The sequence below is a fragment of the Nipponia nippon genome, unplaced genomic scaffold (assembly GCF_047370975.1).
Source record: "Nipponia nippon isolate SJK-2023a ecotype South Korea unplaced genomic scaffold, ASM4737097v1 scaffold_5, whole genome shotgun sequence".
NCBI classification, from domain to species: Eukaryota; Metazoa; Chordata; class Aves; order Pelecaniformes; family Threskiornithidae; genus Nipponia; species Nipponia nippon.
In genome coordinates this window covers 33,913,063-33,934,309 of record NW_028262369.1, presented here as the reverse complement: position 1 = coordinate 33,934,309, position 21,247 = coordinate 33,913,063, and the positions used below count along the sequence as shown (strand labels likewise).

At 34.7% G+C, this 21,247-nt stretch overlaps 1 protein-coding gene across 8 annotated transcripts in view; it reads left to right on the top strand.

Moving 5' to 3' along the window:
- ZZZ3 (zinc finger ZZ-type containing 3) overlaps positions 1–21,247 on the top strand; it is a 63,808-nt gene that overhangs the window by 29,854 nt on the left and 12,707 nt on the right. For 7 of the 8 annotated variants that reach the window (XR_015698671.1, XM_087730917.1, XM_087730916.1 and 4 more), the window contains 6 exons: positions 772–2,333; positions 17,396–17,534; positions 18,969–19,116; positions 19,199–19,317; positions 19,616–19,687; positions 19,863–19,964. Coding sequence is in view for 7 of the 8 variants with exons in the window: in XM_087730917.1 (XP_087587043.1) it covers positions 823–2,333; positions 17,396–17,534; positions 18,969–19,116; positions 19,199–19,317; positions 19,616–19,687; positions 19,863–19,964 (2,091 nt within the window). In the remaining variant the exon portion in view is untranslated. The remainder of the gene's footprint in view (positions 1–771; positions 2,334–17,395; positions 17,535–18,968; positions 19,117–19,198; positions 19,318–19,615; positions 19,688–19,862; positions 19,965–21,247) is intronic. The other variant, XM_087730921.1, reaches the window with a different exon arrangement.

Here is a 21,247-nt window from a genome sequence, read left to right as displayed (position 1 = left end):
TTGCAGAATATCTGTACTTGGAGATTTTCAAGACCCAGCTGGACACTGTCCTGTGTAACTAAATCTGAATTTAGTCTTGATGTTCATTTGAGCAGGAAGTTGGACTAGATTGTCTCCCAAAGTCCTTTCCAACTTGAATGATTTTATGATTCTGATTCAGGCATTTTGGTTTACTTCATTTTTACTATTAATGACTGTAACTATTTTTTACTGATGTGATTTTTTTTAATACCCTGTTAAATTAGAATTGCAATTTTGTTTTGTTATTTATGAGTGATTTGTTTTTGTTTTAACCAACAGGTGAGCAAGCAAATACAATTGTAATGGTTTCCTTCTTAGTATGTGAAACCATGTAACTGGAAACTGTGGGATATTAAGAATGTGATTTGATACTTCTCGTTTGACCAGACAAACTTAAATAATAATACCAGTACATTATATCATATATACAATACATAAAAATAGTGTATTTTAGTAACTGGAGCCTAACTGGAACATTCCAGCCTTACGTAAGGCACAAATCTGGACAGCATTGACACACAAGTACTAAAGCCAGTATAACCGCAAATACCAAGTCAGCTACTTTGTAGCTTATGTGGAAAACTTTTTTAATGCCCTAAGGAAATACCGCAGAAAGAAGTGGTATTAATACATTGCATAGGCATATTCAGCTTTACATTAGGTGCATTTGTGACAATATATGCAGATCTGCTATGTCTGTAGGTGTTTTTAAAATATTTTTCCTGACTCTCTTGTTTACATTTTTTGAAGGTTTCCCAATGAGTGGATCATGATGAACATACTTTAGGGACTTGCCATAGTATGGCTGCTTCTCGATCTACTCGTGTTACAAGATCTACAGTGGGTTTAAATGGTTTGGATGAAAACTTTTGTGGTAGAACATTAAGAAACCGTAGTATTGCTCATCCAGAGGAAGTTTCACCCCATCCTCAAATACGGTCAAGGTCGCCAAAGAAGAGGCCAGAGTCTGTGCAAACTCAGAAGGGAAGTAACGGTGGAAGAACTACTGATTTGAAACAACAGAGTGCTCGGGAATCATGGGTGAGCCCTAGAAAGAGAGGGCTGTCTACTTCAGAAAAAGATAATGTTGATAAACAAACTGTGGAAAATTGTGAAAAAAAACAAGCAGAACCTGTTTCACCAGTTTTGAAAAGAATTAAGCGCTGTCTGCGTTCAGAGGCACCCAACAGTTCAGAAGAAGACTTGCCTACTAAAACAGAGAAGGAATCATTGGAGCATAAAAGCTTAGTGTCGGACAATGATGCAGTCTCCACAGGGACTAAGCGAGCTTGTCGATGTCTTATATTGGATGATTGTGACAAAAGGGAAGTTAAAAAGGTGAATGTCTGTGCAGAAGGATTTAATAATTCTGCAATAGTTGACGAGATTGCAGGTTATCAGACTGTCAATGGAGTTGGTGAGAGAGACTCAAATTCGCTTAACTGTGATGACTGTCAGCTTGATGGGAACACTAAGCAAACCAGTGCTGGTTCCTGTATGCCCAAGGACAAAACAGTAGCAGAAAATGGAAACTCATTTGCCCATTCTTCGTTGCTGCTTAATAGCAGCAAGGAGGACAGTGTTGTAGACCATTATGTGCCTTGCACAAACTCTCAAGAACAGGTAAAGTTAGAGGACCACAAAATAATAAATGACTGCTTGCCTGAGGAGCATGCTAATCAGGCAGATGAGCCAGCTACCCGGTCCTTTTCTGAAATCCAGTCATCTTTGTTAAGGGATTCGGAGGAGGAGGTAGATGTTGTAGGAGATAGTAGTGCCTCTAAGGAACAGTGTGCTGAAAACACCAATAGCAACCCGAATGCTCATCATGACAGTGCATCAATCTCAGGTGAACCTGAACCACATTCTTCAGTGCTGGACTGTGTTTCAGCTCAAATGACATCTATGTCGGAACTTCAGGAACACAGATATACATTGAGAACTTCACCACGAAGGGCTGCCCCTGCCAGAAGTAGCCCTACTAAAAATAACTCTCCTTGTAGAGAAAACGGACAGGTTGAGGAAAATAATCTTAGTCCCACTGAAAAGAATGTACCTGTAGGTATTAATAATATCAATGGATCTCCCAAAAAGTCTGAAGAAATTAAACAGAATGAAAAAGAGAGAAATTGTAATACGGGAGATCATGGGAGTGATGGACTAAGAAAGCCACTTTCTGAGGCTAGGCTTGTTGCTGGATATGTACCATCTGCCAAAGAGAGTGCCAACATCCACACTGCAGAGGATGATGAGGAAGAGCCTGATGTGTATTACTTTGAATCAGATCATGTGGCATTGAAACACAACAAAGAGTATGTGTAACTATGGTAACCATGAATTCTGCTTTTGTTTCTTACCAAAAATATATAAACTAATACGTATTTAAAATACTTTCACAAAAAATTAAGTGCTTTATAATTTTCATACTCTTCAGTCTTCGTTTTTCTTCCTTGTTTCTACCCCAAACAAAATTAAACTCTATTTAATATGCAGTATGGTACAGCAATATGGTTTATACATTTCTAGCAATATGAATTCTTTAGCCAGAAATTGTTTGGTGCTTGTTTGTTTTGGTTTTTTTTTAGCACATCTGTTACCTCTTTTATCAAAAAAAGTAGCTGGAAACAAAACCAAAGGAATTATAACCCTTAATTAGAGTTCAGTTATTTATCAGCATATCCAATAGGCACAGCACATACAGCTTATGAAATTATCGTTCTGTTGTACATAGAATTTAAGGTTAGATACCTGTTTTCAGAGTGTCATGGGAAAGACGTGATTATTGTGTTAAGGAAGATATATTGATCAAATGCAGCAATTTGAGAACTTTCTCTAGAGTAAATTATGTCTACATTGCTGTTTATATTCATGAAATGTAAATACATACATGTTCTAATTATTATTCAAAAAGAGCACTAACTTTTTTTTATATTTATCATCTGAATGTCTGTAAGTAGAACTGTGGTAATCATACATTTGTGGTAACTGGGAAAGAGATTCTTGAAACAAAAGGGTAGTTTTCTCAGTGAAGAAAGTTTACATGGAGAAAATTTGTCTTCAAATGATAGATCGGGCCACAGTTTTTATTGCAGTCTTTGTAACACTGTTTTGATTTCTGTGTTTTGCTGTTTAGTAGATGTTCTAGATTTTATTGTGAGTACTGAAAAGCCAAATGCAGATGATCTTCAGTTTGCTTCATATGAAGGGTTAAACCACTGCTAGTAGTTTCTGTAAATAACAACAGCACAGTTATTATGAATATGGGGCACAAGGCACTAGCTGTGTTAGTACAAAGGTACATTAGTAATATATCTTTTTTTTTTATTTACTAGGAAAAGAATGATAAAGATCATATCAGATTTTTAGATGTAGCCTCAATTTTTACTTCTTTCAAATCAAACATGTCCGAAATGCAGAGTTTTTAAAAATCAAAATCTGCAATTGAATGTAAATACTGTAAAAATAAAAGTTCTTTTTTTTTCTATTCTTACAATTAAACACAAATCTAAATTGTTCTTGAAAAATTTCAGGAACGTGCCTTAGTGTTGGCTTTTCAATATACACAATTGCTCTGAAGATGTGACTAGTTGTTGTTCAGATTGGCAGCCTGTTTGTGAGAGCTTGTTGGGGAGCTTTTGAAATTGCAACTAGGACTTGGTCGCTTGCTACTGACTTGCTGCCTGAATGCAGAATTCCAAAAGAAATTGCTGTTATTTTTATTCTTATATTTTACTGATTTTTGGTAGCAAAAACAGTCAAAGCCAGAATTCTCTTCTAGATCAAGAAAGAATAATTTCTACTTTTGAGAAGGGAAGCATGCTACTGAAGGTAGCGTTAGCTGGATTTTTTTTCCCCTTTAAAAAATTGTTGCTATAATTGGAAAGTTATGGACAGTCTGTTGTTTGTATTTGCAAGAAAATAAATCTAGTCTTCTGGTGATTCCTCATGATAATAGGATCCTTCAAAGAACTTAAGTCTATATTTTGATATTTGAATGCAGTTGTCCTCTATCCAGAACTTCATAGTTCAAGAGTTAATCAAATACGGTGCACTACATCCTCTTTCAAATTTTAAAAATACCAAAGTTCATTAGAGGATACTCCTAATTCATGTGTTACAGTTCTTGAATAGTGTGTCTTAATTATAGCCTTGTTTAATCTCATTTGGTGCTTATATTCTAAAATGTTAAACTATATTAAAAAAAAAAAAAAAAAAAAGGTTTTTGCAGAAATGTTTTCCCTGATTTATCAGATGCAAAGAATTCCAGGGTTCCCATGCTGTCAGGTAAAGGCTATTCGCTTTGCCTTTGATATTTCTGGCTAAGCAAAGTATGCTCGTCTTCTGCTTGTCAGATCTTCAAATGGTATACAGCTTTGTTTTTCTGTCCGTCATCAGTTATTAAACTTGTCTTTATGGATTATTTTTTCTCTGGTTTATATTTCTATTCTCTTTTAAAAGCAAATTTAGAGAGACATTAGCATCTTGGCTAGGTTGAGGAGGCAGATTTCTCCAAGAAGGCGTTAATATCATTCTTTGGATGTTCCACAGAGGAAAAAAAGCAATTTGATATGTCTGTAAACTTACATTATTTCTTGTTATATTACATAGCTTGATGACATACACATTCATACAGCTGATTATCACTCTCCGAGAAATTATTGTAACGTTGACAAAATATGAATATACCGAAACCTTCAACAGCTGTTGATAAGACTTGTTATAAGAAAAACAACTAAATGTATATTGTGGTATTTTTGTATGAATTTTGTTGCTTTTTGAATGTAGTCATGTTTAAACAACATTCACTTACTAATATTTCTGGGAAAACTGGATGATATAATAGGAAAAATAATCATCACAGAAAGCAAATTATGGAATATTATTATTCAGAGAGAAGGCTGAAATGACGGATGTTCCACAACCTCTTTAATAAAATAGATCCCTCCTACAAAGAGAGATCCAAGATCTCTAAACAGAAATTTTATCGCAACATAGACATTCGTGTAGGTAATAACAGACTTATCTAGGGGGTTGTGTAATCGTGAAGTTTTGCTAATGTTAATTTTTCTGTTATTACACACACAATTTGAATTTTTGTGCATTATGATTCCTCTCAGAAAAATATGGTTTGATGCATATTTGAGAATTTTGCTTATATATTCTAGCTCAGAAACGTTTGCATTTTCTCCTGAGATGTTTTCATCAAAACTGAACTTGTTGATTTAAATCTTTTTACACTGCTTAATTTTATATGCTGTGCGTAGTGTTTTGCATATGTCTTTCCTCAGGAGTTTCTCATAGCTCTTTGCTATATCTTTTTATAGTTTACTTCTTTCTTACAGTGCAGTAGCTTACTTTAATTTTAATTTTTAATCTTATGCAATATTTTATTCTCAGTACGTTTTCCCCTTTGCCCAGTGTTTCATTTAGTGCCCTTTTTTCTTTTTTTCTTCTTCCTCTCTAGTTACTCTCTTTGGGAGATTTGCAATATTTGGCAGGTATTAGGTTGCATAGGGGAAATTTTTTGTTTAACACTTTGCTCTGAGATCTAGATGAAAATGTAATTGAGGAATTGAGTTTTCATGTGCATATAATGCATTATACAGTGTATTTCTAGGAGCCTGTAAATTGTGATTAGCTTTATAGGGGCCACTTAGGCCTGTAGGTAAGCTCACTGAAACATAAGAATTATGCATGAGCACTTGCCTACAGGCATTCAGTTGTAGGAGTTTAGGACCTTGCATTTATTCAGTAAATAGATATTTTCATATATCTTTGGTTTCATTTATTACTTTATAATATTTAAAATCATAATAGCTGTACTGACATTTAAAGTGAAGACAGATTAAAATGAAAAATTGTAATACATCTCTTAATACCCAGTCTTGTGAATTCTTACTTACTGCGGGTTGTATTGTTGCAGACGCCTTGGAAAGACAGAGGACTGTGTAGGATCGTACAGTCAGATTTAATATTTAATTGACAATTCAGAGTAATTCTGTTAACACCTTTGGATGCACTTTTAATATTATATGAATGTGAGAAAGAAAAGAAGCATCTGTGGCATTTCCTGTGGTACAGGTTTTGTGTTTTATTCAGTCACAAATGTTTCTGCCTAGTGAATCAGGTTAAAACAGTTCTCTCTAAAAGTTCATCTTACTGCACTTGACTTGTTAGAATAGGTTAGGTCTGGTGCACCTTGCCATACCGATTATTTGAGAACTGCCTTAAACAGAATCTTCTTAAAGTGTAACTCTAACATAATCTTGTAGCAGTCTTTTTCACTAAGGTGAACTTCTGATTTTACCTGCACCATGTTTTTTCTTTAACTGGATGACAATTAGTATTAAAAATTAAACTACTTTTCATTAATATGTTTTAAGATAAAATCTCCATGTCTATCTTCATATATATTGGGCAAAAATAATAATATTAAATCAGTTTTGTAATTTATCCCCGTATATTCAGAGATATGTCTCAGAATTAAGGTCAAATTTATCACACAGGATGGATTTATTTTAATGTACAGATAAGTCAGGTAATCTAACGTTCCTTGGTAGTGATGTCATGTAGCTATGAGTAGCTAACACTATAGAATGAATTATCCTCCTGTATTATTTTTAAGGACACCTTTGTCTTTGTCTCATTTTCCTATGAGACATAGAGTTTTAGTCTGAGGAGACTTCAGTTGTTACGTTGTTTCATCTTAAGGAATAAAGGGAATGGGTATAAAGCAAGTAAATCAAGTTACTTTTTGTAGTTTTAATCCATACTAGGGTCAAGAATTTTACCAGACAGCAACTATTTTGTAAACTTGTAACCTCTGAGTACTTTATAGAATGTATCGTCAGCATAGGAGAATTGAAGAAGTATACATTTTGTGTTGAAAAAGAATAGAAGTTAATAATGTAAAAAAATGCATATATGCCATATATATTAGATTACAATGTGTTTTAAGTCATCCTTTATTCCACACAAGATTGGTGCGGCATACAGTGATATTTTTCTTAAACTACCTAAACTTAAACATATGGAAAATTGGTACTTTTTTCAGAGGGTAATTTCTACTGTCTGGTAGATTGGTCTGTGTTCTTAGTAAGCAATAAAAAATTCAATTGGCTTTAAGTAAAAATTTCATTTCATGTAGAAGTTGAATGCTGCAACTAGTTCATCTGCAAAAGAGAAATATAACGGAAATCAATTAGAAACTTCTAATATCAGTTTCTGATCAACTGCAGTTTGGTATTGCAGATAATTGTGTTATTAAAACATGTTATGATAGCGTAATGGGCATACAACCACATTTATTAATGAAATCCTCATTATATTTTACACCAGCTTGAAATATTAAGTATTTTGAGAATTGCTTACTGCCAGCATTATTATTTTATCATTTCTATTTATAAATACTTATCAATAGAAAAGTCATGTGATGCAAAATTATTGCGAGACTAAAGATAAAGGTTTTGTTAAGAGTATTTTTATAATCATAGAATCATATTTTATAATTACATAAGCTATTCAATAAACACTAAATAATAGAGTTCTTAATTTGCAAGAGACAATGCCTTGGGCATGTGCTGCATCTCCTTTTCTCTTTCTAGTAATAGGCTTACTCTAGGAGCCATTAAGCGTCAAGTACATTTGTCAGATTTGTTTTCCTTTCTCTGAACATAGTTATCGTGCTGTCAACCACAGGACAATCCTCGTGAACAGCACTGTCAAACTCAGTGCAATCCTCATTTAAATAAGGCATCCTGTGGAAAACAAAGCTTGATTTCTTTTGAATTTGTGTCCTTGAATTCTGTTCTCTCCTGATTTGCCTGGTACCTGCTTTGCTTTTTCTGCCTGTGCTCTCACCTCCCAGAGTCCTTTGTTGCAGCATCCTGTCCTGGAAGAGAGCGTGAGCTCTCCAGCGCAGAGCTGCTTCCCTGCTGGCTGGCTTGGTAGTACGTGTGGATGTGTGTGCTGGTGGGTTGACCAGAGAACGTGAAGAGTAACAGTTGAATTCTGCTTGCCTTTCTCTTGCGGAGTCAGTAGTTATGGTCTCTCCTCCTTCCCAAACTGCCAGTTTTTAGGGAACATACAGGAACTCAACTTGTCTTTCCAACTTCTTTGATCAACATGGATCAAAAAATCATGGGGGAGAGATACACAATTTTTAAAAAAATAATAAACACAAACTTACTAATTTAATACAGAAAAAGGTAGAAACTTATTTTTCCACCTGTTCATTTGAAAATGCTTACCATTTCTAAGGATCCTCATTAGTAAATTTATCTAAGCTGGAAAATTAAGTATTAGTAAATAATAAAAATGGTTTTGAAGTGTAGGAGATATCAGTTGAAAAAAAAATACCAAATGCCATAGGAAATTCATGGTCCTGATTTAAACAAAGGAGAGACAAAACCAAGAAAAGATGAGGTAGTAACATATGCAGCCAGCACAGCTGTGTCCAGACTGAGCCTCTGGCTGTGGTTTTGGCTATGCACACAAGGGACACCTAACAAACGCAGAAGTGGTAAAGTGTGGTTATACCAGTTATACCAATGTAATGTATGGCTGGTGGGACAAAGAATAAATTGTGTTAACATAATTGCCTACTTGGTAGGGATGTACAAGTATTTCACTGAAATATTAGTAAACCTAATGATACCACCAAGACAACAAGAACATAGTGACTGGCATATGCTGTGAGAATGTGGGTATCTTTTCTCTTCAATTTGAACTAAAGTAGCTTGAAATGGTAACTCCATTACCAGTCTTAAGTATTTGTTTTGGTCTTACATGAAGTTTTGACAGCAACTCCGTCATGAGCTACAAAACTGACTATCAGTATCTTCTGGAAAGGAATTGTACAAGCAGTACGTATTAATGCTTGTTTTAGTCTCAGCAATAAGTTCTAATCAAGATAGGTGTTTCTTTGGTACTGGAAAGTACTTACATGCTATTGTGAGAGGAGGAAAGAACCTACTTTTCGGTTTCCTTTAAATTTTGTTCTTGGTAGGAATAACCAGCTGCTTTTTAATTTTTCATTATTGCACATCTTTATTTTGCTTTGCATGGTTCAAGGTGAAGATGTGCTATTGTTTAGTATGACAGTCTTTGACTGCTTTATGCTTCGTAAGCCAAGGACCAACTGTGTTTGTCCATGGTTTATTATGATAGTGAATACTAATCAAAATATACGTTCTACTCATTTTCTTCCTTATTTCTAACTTTTCTTCCCCTTTTTTACCCAAAAAAGATTGAGTGAATAAATCTTCATATTGCTGTTAGAACATTCAGCTTCTCATGATTGCATGTCATGTTCTTGTAATCCAATTATCATCTTCAGATACTGCTGTAACAGAATTCTTGAGGGAATATGTTAATTTGTTCCTATGGCAAGAATATGCACCTGAATAACTGGGGGGCTTCTTCCTTGGGTTTTAGTGGAAACCTGCATAAAGTAACATAGAGTGAGTTGAAGGAGTTCAGTAATCGGTGTTGTCAACTTGCTCAGATTTTTTGTTCAGAGGATTTCTGTACAGTTGGCTCAGTTTCATGGTAGCGTGGGTTGCTCCTATTTTGTCTCTGGAAGAAAGCCCCTTCTGAATGGTTGCTTTCCCCAACATCTTTTTAGAGAAGAATATCTAAGTGGAGATACTGGAGGAATCTGTGGTATTTTCTCTCAGTAAAGGAATTGGGCCCATTCTCGTTACAGATGACGAGCAGGGAGGAGAAAGAGTTGGGGGTGTGCTGTCAGTCTTTCTTTCTGTGCCCCTTGTGAGGAAAACAATTTTACTGCCATTTCCTCATGTCACCCCAAGCCTTGAAAGTAGAGGAATGACAGGGACCTATATCTTCTTCCCTACTAAATGTCACAGTCCTGCAGGCAAATACTTTTGAAAGTGCTGTTAAAGGAAGATCAAAAGGCTATATTAAAATGTGTTAACTGGGGGAGGACTGATGGATGATGTTTTAACCTTTCATGTTGACAAGACTGAAACAAGTTACATGTTATTTCAGAGGCACAGAGACCTAATTGCTACTAAAAATGTCCAAAACTTGCTGGAAATGTGAATGTTTGATAAAGGTGCTTTTGTACCGCTAATATTAAATCCTGCTGAGTGTGGTGGACAGCTCTTGACAAGAATGAAGCCTATAGAAATATGTGAGTGGGCGTTCTGTTTCTGGGGCAGAGTTAAGGACGTAAGAAAGAAAGGGACATCACAAGTTCATAACCAATAAAATACTGTTCAGATGCTTGAAATATGAAGTCTGGAGCTGTGAAAGTTAGAAGAAAGGTGAAATTAGAGTGGAAAATGGCTCTTTTGCATCTAGGTAAAGACTGCAGTAGGGTTTTCTGTTTTGATTTAGGGTTTGTTGTATTTTTTTTTAAATGTCCTTTAAAACAAAAATGTGCTTTTTGGCTTTGTTCTGTTTTGTTTTAAATAGGTGTGTATTATAGCCTGAGGCTGGCATTCAGCCAAATTGCGATTTTTTTGTTCTGTTACTGGCAAGGTAGACTTGGAGAAGCCACTTAATGTATACTTCAGTTGTTTCATGTATGAAATGGAGATGCAGTTTAATTATTTACTTATCGCAGAAGTCTTTTACAAGGTCTGAAGTACAAATATTAAATATGGAGAGAGAAAGTACAGTAAACTGTGTAAAGAGGTAAAGCTAGAGTGGAAAACAATTTCGTAATGAGTTGTAGAATTGGCTATAAGTAGATTACCTTGGTCATAGTATCTAAGCATTAGGTAAGGATAACCTAAGGCAAAGGTGTTCTTATAAGTCCTGAGAGGAGCCGATATATGCCCTTATTGATTATGCCCTTAAACTCTTTTCTCTTTCTGAAAGGAGATCAAAGAAGGGCCACTCTTCATCAGTCTCTTCTGCTTCCTCGTTGCTGTCATGTGTGTTCTACAAGTCTAGCATTGAATCCCAGCACTAGGGCAGTAACAGATTTTTTTAAATCTCAGATGCACATCAGAGTAATTTGCGAGAAACTCTACAGTGTCAAAATTACTGTATCATGACGCTGGCAAAGATTTCAGGCCAAGCTTAAAAGCCAGGAGCATTATCTGATATTTCTGAACTGAAACAAACAAATTCCAAACAAAACAAAAGACACACTTCTTTGAAATGAGAAGACTCTGATCTGACTTAAAGATTTCTCCAGGAAGCCCATCTCTTACTGTCTGAAGTTTCCCTTTTCCTACAGTAATTTGCAGTCTTATAATATAACATGTTTAATATCTAATACTTTCTTAGCTTAGTATCTAAAAGGGATTTCTTTCTGGATCACTGTTAGTAGACCAAAATCCAGAGTGATAAATTACTAGGTATAGGAGAGCAGGTTTTAATCTGTACTTTGCTAGAGTGCCAGTAGATGGCAATAAAACAAAGACTTCTTCAAATCCTCCTGATTACTGGTAGGTACCGATTTTGTCACAGCTCTTGGAAACACAAAAAGCAAGTTTGTTTTAAGGTAGATTTTTTTTCTACATATATTTTAGCCATGTTTTGTTATAATTGTGTACTCCTTCATTTAAAACAAATCCTACCTGCACAAGAAATAATCAATATTACTAATATAAAATTTAAATTATAGCACACATGCTTTTACATTCTAATCCACAAAATTGGTGTTACTATGCTTTATATCATATTGTGAACTATATTCACACAACTGTAAAAGTGCAGTTAGTTTTGGGGGTGGAAAGTGATGACGACCAGCACAGCATTTTATCAGTTAAGAGAGGATAAGCCACTTATTTTTAATTAGGGATCAAAGTACATGTCTTTGCAAGGTACTAAGTGATGATTGTAAGACAAGTATAGTTGACAAAATCACTTTTTTATTTCAAGTAATTTCTGTGAGCATACAGACAATAAGTTACAAGGAACTCTGTATGCTGATTTTGTTGTATACATTACAAATAATTTCTTGCTACAGTTTTCCGTGGTTAATAAGTGTCACCTTTGTCACCTGCTAGCTTTATAAAACTATTTTACATATTGTCAACTTTTTAAAAAATACTGAATAGAGTTGCATTAATGATCTACCGATGATAAATATTTAAATAAGGGAAAAAATTATCATTGTAATAACAATGCAAGTGTTTTAAATCCGTATATGGTTCATGCTAAAAGCAAGTAGTAAACATTTAGCTATGTGTCTGTAAGGTTGTCTGAATACTATGTGAAACTTTGAGGCAGTCAAAATTGCGTGAGTTTATACAGAGAAGTAAATGTGAGAATGTTCATTAGATCATTACTTCAGAGGTGATTATGTTAGGTTGAAAAAGATGAAATAAGGACTAAACTTTGGACTGGCAAGGACCTCCTTCCATTTGTTTTCATTTGAGGGGAAAGTAGAAGTTATACTGCTGTTTCCAAGTCTCTAGCTTAAAAGGTGCGAAAATGCATTATAATTATGTTGGAATATTACATAAGGGAAGTTCAACAAATAGTGCACAGTAGTGTTTTGAGATGCCTCTTGCTGATGTCAAGTTTGTGTGTAAGTTTACTTTGGATAAAGATACTTAAGATGACATGTCGTCTTTTTTTATGGATAAGACCCACGGCAGAAAATTTCCTCATGTGTTCTTAAATGTTTGAGCATTAAGAATTTGTAGGGGGCTTGTTTTTAGAGGAGGCTTGGCATTTGTGGTGTTGGGTGACTGTTGCCAACAGCCACTTTTATGTCTGCCACTTACGTTGTCCAACAGGACAAAACTGATGCTTCACATTTATTTAACATAATTTAACTGAAAAGCTTCACTTATTTATTTTATTCCATCCACTAATTTGAATTAGCTACCTAACAGTTAGAATGTTCATTTTGTAGTATCAGTTTCATCACTTCACTCCTTCACTTAAGATTTAAAGTACAGTGCGTTCTTCTCTTGAAGGGAGAGGAGCCCTTCAGAAACCACAGAGTGACTAGCCTCTGTGACTGAATGACTCTTATTGTAATACTGGAATGAATTTATTTAAAAATGCCGAATGACACGGCTTCTTGTACAGGATAGCGTTAAGTCATTTAGTATAAAAAAATAAGAGTAAACTTAAGAAATGTGCTATTCTTAAGGCAGGTAGACTCCAAAGATATATAGTGCTTTCTAAAGCTCATTGTTGGTTCCTGATGCAAAGAAAATAAAATTTTGTGATGTAACTCTGGGTGCTTAGATCTGGAAATGTAAATAGTGTTATCACAGGATGGAAAGAATGGGGAAAAAAAGGCATCTTGAAACTAGATCTCAGAAAACTGGATCAAAATGGAAATGGGTCTCATTAAGGTACTAGCTACGCTATTTTCAAGCTTTATCACAGACAAGAGAGGAGGCTGCTGTGTCCGTAATCACTATTAGAACAAGGTTCGTGGAAATGAATAGTGCAATAACTAATTGCTTATGGCAGGACTTCCAGAAATATGGCTCTGCTATGTGATAATTATTTTATGGAGCAATCCAAAAGAGTGAAGTAGTTATCACTGCAGCAGAACAACTGAATCAGCAGGAATCCCTGCTGATCAGTATCAATCTTTAAGAAGTGGCTTTCCTTTTTTAAATATTGGTCACTCAAAAACCCATTTTAATCAAGGTTTTTCAGCATCAGTTTCTATACTATACTGAATTATTCAAGTGTTCATCTGGCAATTAACATAATTTAAGAAATTACAAGAGTGTTTCAATACTGGGATTGTGGAAACACGGAATTACTTTCTGTAGAATGAAAGTTTTCCTACAAAGAAAACTGCTTTGGGTTTTGTATGGGGTAACAAGTTAGTAATGAGAACTGAGTGTAACTTCAGCCAGTGTAGGGGATATGATTGTGCGTGAGTTTCCTCAAATTATGCATTTTTAGTTGTATGAGTTTGTTCTGTTGTGACAGAGGATGTGAGATAATTTTCCTTGGTAATTCCCCACAGATCTTTCAGAAAGAATTATGTAAATGTAGCTAGATAATTTAGACATGGTTGCTCCTCGATTGCCTCATTGAAGGATGGAGCCAGTTTTGCAGCAGACTACTGAGCAAGGTTCCAGTTACTTTCTCTTTACCTTCATTAGGCTTTTTCAATTTTGGAGAATGTTAGCGCAACTGCAGAACGTAGTCTGAATCATAATTGTTGTGCTTACTTACAAAGAACCTTGGAAGACGGACAGTAAAATTTTCAGCCACTTTTTTTTTTTTCTTTTTTTTAAAGTAGTCTTGGAAAATACGCACACGGTGTCTTTTGCTTAATGCGGCAGAAGCATTATGTTAGTGTTTGAGACTAAGAAGCCAGAACAGACAGGTACTTCAAGAATGTGCTCAACGTGTGCGTTGTTATTTGGCTTACTGCTTTTTCAGATAAATACTTGGCTTTATTACGGTCACGTAAGGCCAGAGAACTAAAAGCCTGTACAAACCTGTGAAAACAGTAGTGGTTCAAAACTTCAAAGAAGTTGTGCAGACATATTATAATACACTCGGTTAAAAAGTCATGTTGGAATTTAAAAGGATGTGCAATGGTTTGGAGAGAATGCAGTACTGCAGCAAATCTGAAGTACCTGAATATGGAATATGCAAACTATGTATTTCAGGGTTAGTATTTTCAGTTTTTTCTTGGCAACGTAAGACCCCAAACTTTCAATTTCAATACTTCCGATATTCACATGATAAAATTGCACTCTTATTCCTGGGCTTCAGAAGATACTCATTCATAAAAAGTGAATATGGAAGTTAATGTAAATAGCTCCAACTTAATGCATTTTTTCAGCGGAGGTGCAAAAAAGTGCCAGGAAATCCTTTTGTCTGAACGGTTTGCTCAAAACCCCCTTTTTCTCTCTTGAATTATTTCATGATAATAGTGCTACATAGCCACAGATCAACATCACATGACATGCTTTTGAATGATCCTGACATTCTTGTAATATTTTTTCATATTTCCATGAAGACCAGAGGTATTGCTTCTGAACCATTTATCTTCAAGTCCGTGTTTACTTCAGTGAGGTCACATGAATATTTTAACAAGGAAAGTAATTGGAGTTCAATATTCTTGTTTTGATTGTTATTTCTCCCCAAATGTAATTTCTTCTCTTTCCATTCAGACTTAATTATTTAAGGCCAACTCATTAAGATTATTTCTTCCCTCACTTTACACCTGTGAATCATCGTTAAATTAGCACTTCATGTAAATTGCCAACATTTGGTTGCTTTTTTAGTTCTATGTATTATAATATGTATTCTATGTTTTAAATGAAATTATTATTTTCTTTCAATTTCATTTGGAAAACCAATCACTTAAATACAGTTTGAATAAATGAGGTGAAATGGCTCAAGAAAAGAAAGGCAGGCATTTATTTAACATCTTCTTAGATGCAAATTTTTGCATACGTTACTGTGTAGAGTTAACTCCAGAGTCTTGTATAGAAGTTTTGGCACCTGCTGATAGAAAAAGGCTTTCTGTTGTCCAGGTTAAATCATCTCCCTAGGTATCATTAAGCTCTTCTGTGTTATTACAGCTGCATCTACATCAAACATGTTAGCAGCCTGCCTATGTTTCATTTCTCTGGAGCGTGCTAGGCAGGCTTCTGCATAAGCAGAGCTGTCAGTCCACCTGAGCGTGGACAGGGGTTGCCCAGTGCAAAGCTAAGCAGTAATCAGATGCTATTTGTAAAAACTAAGTAAAGATCTTAATTCTACATGTGGTGATTCCTGTAAGCCTGTAAAAATCTGAACTGCGCTCTTGTCTCAGGCCAATTTTGATGTGCCTTCACTACTTTTGTAAGTTATTTCTGAAGTTCGTTTTTCACCTGTTCAAGAATAGCCCCATTGTCTTGCTTTATGCAAAGTTATTTTGTTTAGAAGAAACTGGAGCACTTTTCCAGTAGTGAAAATATTCCACTACTGTTGCAATATTAATGGCCTATTTAACAAGCATTTTAGGTCTTAGTTGCATGTAAACCTTGAATATGTGCAGACAAATTTAAATAATAATAAATTCATAACAGAATTGTATCCTACTGTTTTTAAACAAGCACAATATTTTAGTTGCAAACTTCAGAACGTATGGCTATATTTTATGTTTTCAAATATTACATTTGAGTGGAAAGAAAATCACCCTTTTTCTTGGGGAGGCAGCAGTTTAATATCTAGGTAGAAACTTAAATATTTGATGGTACAAAGCCTGTGTTTTGCCTTGAGGCTGTTTACTTCCCTCCACTTAAAGCCTTACCAGTGCAGGCAATTGAAAAACTGGCATTAGCTCAGTAACCTCTGGATCTTTTCTGTAATACATGTGGAGTTCATTGTGTTTGGCTTGTCTTTGTTTTAGCAAATAAGAGAACAGAAAGAAAATGTACTGAAATAGTGTAGTAGTGAATAGATCTTACCTGATTTTAGTATACGTTAGTTTGCATTTTGTGCTGAACTAAAATACAGTTGTAGTATTAAACGTCAGAAAACATTTTCATGGAAAAGGTTAAGTTGATACATAATAATTTGCAACAGCAGGGGCCATGAGTAAACTACATGATTCAGAAACTGAAGTGGACAGCTGTAACTATAAAGCTAATAAGTATTAAATGTCGTTACCTATTTTTTAAAGGCTGTCTTACAATATCGTATGATTTCCTGAGTTAGCTTTATAGAAAACAGTTTGGGAAGCATACGTTATTGGGTACAGGTATGATAGTCACCTTAGTGACTCTCAAATGTATCTGTTAAATAGAAAAATCAAAATTGTGTGTGTATCTGGCATGGCAGGTTTGAGGGAATGCTGACATTTTCATTCAACTTTTGTATTCTTAGAGGAATATCTTTTGTATTTTTGTAAATTACTTATTCCCTGGTTTATCATTACATTTCGTAAATGATTTTTGTATTCTGCTCGAAGGCGAGGCTTAGATGAAATGTTCAGATACAATTTCTAAGTCATTCCTGTCCAGCCTGTGGGTGGTTGAGTGAAATGTTAAAATTCTGTGGTAGAGTCATTTGTATTGGGGTAGAAGGAAGCAGATTTTGAAGTGGAAGAGAAATTAGGTCATTTTGTTTGTGGTTTTTTAACTTTGTAAGCAAAGCTTGTTGATAATAGCTATTGAAAATATGAATAGCTTGTCCCTGATACTGTATTGTTTTAGCTAGTATAGAATTTCCATTTAAAGGAAATCACTGGGGGTTTTAATTTTTTTTAACGGGTTTATATGAATTGATTTACTACTTAAAATAGATTTGATATGATTTTTTTATATATAGTTCAGTAAAAATGTCTATGAACTGTTTCAGATAAGCTATGAAATTTGGTAGATACTAGTAGATAATCATGGCTAGTATTTAGATTGTGGGGGTGTCACTTCTAAAGACAAATTTAGTGAGATGTTTTCCTTTGTCTCTGTAGTTATCAGAGACTGTTACAGACGATTGCTGTACTCGAGGCTCAACGTACTCAAGCAGTTCAAGACCTTGAAAGTTTAGGCAGACACCAGAGAGAAGCACTGAAAGATCCAATTGGATTTGTGGAAAGACTCCAGAAGAAGGTATTTCAATGGGCTTTTCTTAAGTCTTACTCAGAATTTTTTTTTTAATAACTAATAATTCATCATCTATAGAAATCAGAGAATTCTATATATACTTGCGTAAACGTTTTGACTTTAAAATCTTTTCTCTGCTGAGAAAAAATGGCCCTTTGCTTATTAAATCTGTAAGACATAAGTCTTCAATGATTTTATTAGATATGCTTTCTTTCCTTTTTTTGGTATGTAGAAACGTAATCTTTAAATTTCTAATTGTAATGTAGGTATTTAAGACAACCCGAAATCTACAGGTGGCTGGAAGTACTTCATAGTAAGGCATCAGATCAGGAATTCATAACTTTTCTCATTAGAGAAATTAAATGTTGTGCTATGAGTGAATTTGGTAGGGTACTTTTTAAAGAGCAGGAAACGTAGTTCATAGTCTAAACCAAAAATGAATGCTAGAAAACGTACCTGAGTTCTGGATAACATAATAGAATATTGTCTCATGGAGGAGAATTTATTTTGATAAGGAAACATTTTCTTTTCAAGCTTTAAAAAAAAATAAATTGTAGTAACAGGGATACTGAAAAAATGTTTAAAGGTTGAATACTTTGTTGCTGCCAGGTCTACAAGTGACAAACATGCTTGACTTTCTAGTCTGGTAGCAACATGTTGTATTTCGGTGAAGAATGAAGTAGGTATTTTATGGTGCTCTTTTGCTAGGTTTGTAGAGACCTAGGTTTAAAGAGAGGTCTGATGTAAGCCCAATGGTTTCAGTAGTTGTTTTTCCATTAAATTTTGAGATGAGTTAACAGCATGCATGATGTAATAGTGTTGCATTTGATAATCATTGTATGGGGAAATACTAATGCTAGTTGAAGGTATCTGGTGTATTTTTGTCTCCAAACCAAAGGAATGATACTCTTAAGGTTGACCTTTAAATAAACTGGTGAGCTTTGCAACAGTTGTGGTCTAGGCAGAAGACAGCAAAATCAGTGTAAAATATACATTTATTTCCTTGATGGGAGGAGTTTAGGTTTATCAAATGATAAAGCTCCAAGTCCTATAGTTTTCTGTGTTAAGAAGGGTACAGATCCTGGGCAAATAGTATGTTTAAACAAAATAAAAGACAGGTAGACCATAACAGGATATTGAAGTCAGAAGCACCTGATTTCAACTGTGAAATACATGCTTTAAAGTTTTATGCTCAATAAGCCATCATTGACCGTGCCGCTGCATATTTTATATGCACTGTTGTGTATTATTCTTGAAAGATATCTTCTCCTTAAAAAGACTATGTGCTGCCTGGCACTTTAAAAATTCTGATTTTGAATCCTGCTGTTAGCTACAAAGCAGTATCAGGTTTTCATAACTTTCCAGGATGCGTAGTTTTTTGTTTCGATATACAGTGATTGAATTAAATATTGCTTTTCACTTTTCACTCTCTTTTTTCAGGTCGATATGGGTCTTCCATATCCTCAGAGAGTTGTTCAGCTCCCTGAGATTGCCTGGGACCAATACACCACTAGCCTTGGAAACTTCGAGAGAGAATTCAAAAACCGAAAACGTAACAGTAGGAGAGTGAAGCTGATTTTTGACAAAGGTAAAAGGAAAGTGGGCGTACGTTACAAGAAAGAAATTACCAGTGTGCAGGTTTAATAATTCCTTTTTTGTGTTGCTTACAGTAGGTATACCTGCAAGACCAAAAAGTCCTTTGGATCCCAAGAAGGATGGAGAGTCTGTTTCATACTCTGTCTTGCCTTTAAGTGATGGTCCAGAAGGTTCTACAAACAGTCGTCCACAGGTAGTTGTTACCAAAGGAAAGATAAAATTTTACAAAATTTACTTTTGAATTTTTTTCTTTTTTGGTATGGGTATGTGGGTAATCTTAACCGCTAATTCAAATGTTAATGTTGGTGATGACATTTCAGTCATGTACTCAAATCAGAGAACTTACTTTTGGTTTAAGCAAATTTTATTTCAAGTTTTTATGTGTTTATTTGGTTTGGTTTTGGTTTTACTTAGGTAGGAAAAGGGTTAAAGTTATCCTAACTGTACTTTTTCTAAACACGTATTCAATTTTATATACTGTATTTGAGCAGATGATAAGAGGACGACTTTGCGATGAGACCAAACCTGAAACATTTAACCAGCTATGGACTGTAGAGGAACAGGTAATGGGAAATTTCCATTTTGTAGCTGTGGTAACATACATGAGAATAAAAGCAAATTGTGTAATAATATTTAAAGTACTTAGAAGTTCAGAGTCACAAGTATGTAGATATTCATCTTTGACAACTCATATCTCTACTAGGAAAGATGTATTAATTTTTTTCCCTGTTGATTTAGAAAAAACTTGAGCAATTGCTTTTGAAGTATCCGCCAGAGGAAGTAGAGTCCCGACGGTGGCAGAAGATAGCTGATGAACTGGGAAACAGAACAGCAAAGCAGGTAACAAGTAAAACACTTGGAGAAGTAATCCCTTTCCTTGACCTTTTTTTTTTTTTTTTTTTTTAAAAGCTTTTTAGGAAGCACTGATAAGTGTTGAAGAGAAACCTGGATACAATCTCTTAAGTCATTTATTTCTAATTTGAGGGTTTTTCTGTAAAAAAAAAACCAACCAAAAAACCAAACAATTCATAAACAGAGGAATTAAAAAAGAGGGTTTGATTTTTTTTTTTTTCATGTCATAATTAAAGCAATAAAATCTATTTTGCTAGAAAAAAGATTTGGCTGCTTGGGATTTTGAGTGCTTGTGCTGTGGTAGTAGTGACGTCACTACAATCTTCATAGAGATTCACAGATTTATTTGTAGATGTCTTTTTTTTTTTTGAGATAGCAATAAATAAAATCCAGAATCTTTTCAGTAATCACTTTTTCTTAAAAAATGTAAGAGCAGGGCCTGCATTTCACTAATAACAATGTGACTCTTATTCTCGATCTCAAATACAGAATTTTAAAAGTGCCCCAAAGCCCATGGCAAAGCTCCCATACCTAGCTGTTAATTAGATTTTGATAGCATGCATTTAATTCTATATAGAAAGTGTAGTGACACCAGGTGTTCTCAGATTGAGTTACATTGGAGTGCTGAATTTCCTGCGCCTCATACTGTAGAATGGGCAGACATTTTAATACTCGCAGACAGAAGAATTAGTTCTGTACTAGGGCCGAGATCCACAAAAGGACACAGATGTGGAGACACCGAGTGTTTCTGCATCTGACTTGTTAGGATTTTTCCCCTAAAATGACATGATTTTGACCAGAAGTAAAAAATGCTGGTGTTCTGTTTTCACAGTATTATTTCTCCTATTTCAGTTGTATGCTTTCAGGTGAAAGTATACTTAAGTATTTCAATATGCAAGATTACCTCATGTCTGATCATATCTGTACTTAAAGGTATATTTCTCCATACCTGAAAAAATTAAAATATATGCTTACATATTTCATAAATAAAATATAGAAGTACTTTCTGTATGCTAACTATGCATAATTTACCTGTCATTGTTATAGAAAGAATAAGTTTAGCTTCAGCAGGTAATAAACTACTAAAATTCTTTCTATCACAATTTTTGCTAGATTTCCTATGTACTTTTAAACAAGGGCATTTTTTTTTTTCTCTGAAAGCCTTTGAAGTGTCTGGAAACATTACACGTGCAGCATTGCAAGATAGGTGATGGTTAGAGTAGTTGTCGCAAAGTAGAAAGTGGGGATTTCTTGTCCTTGTACCAATGTAG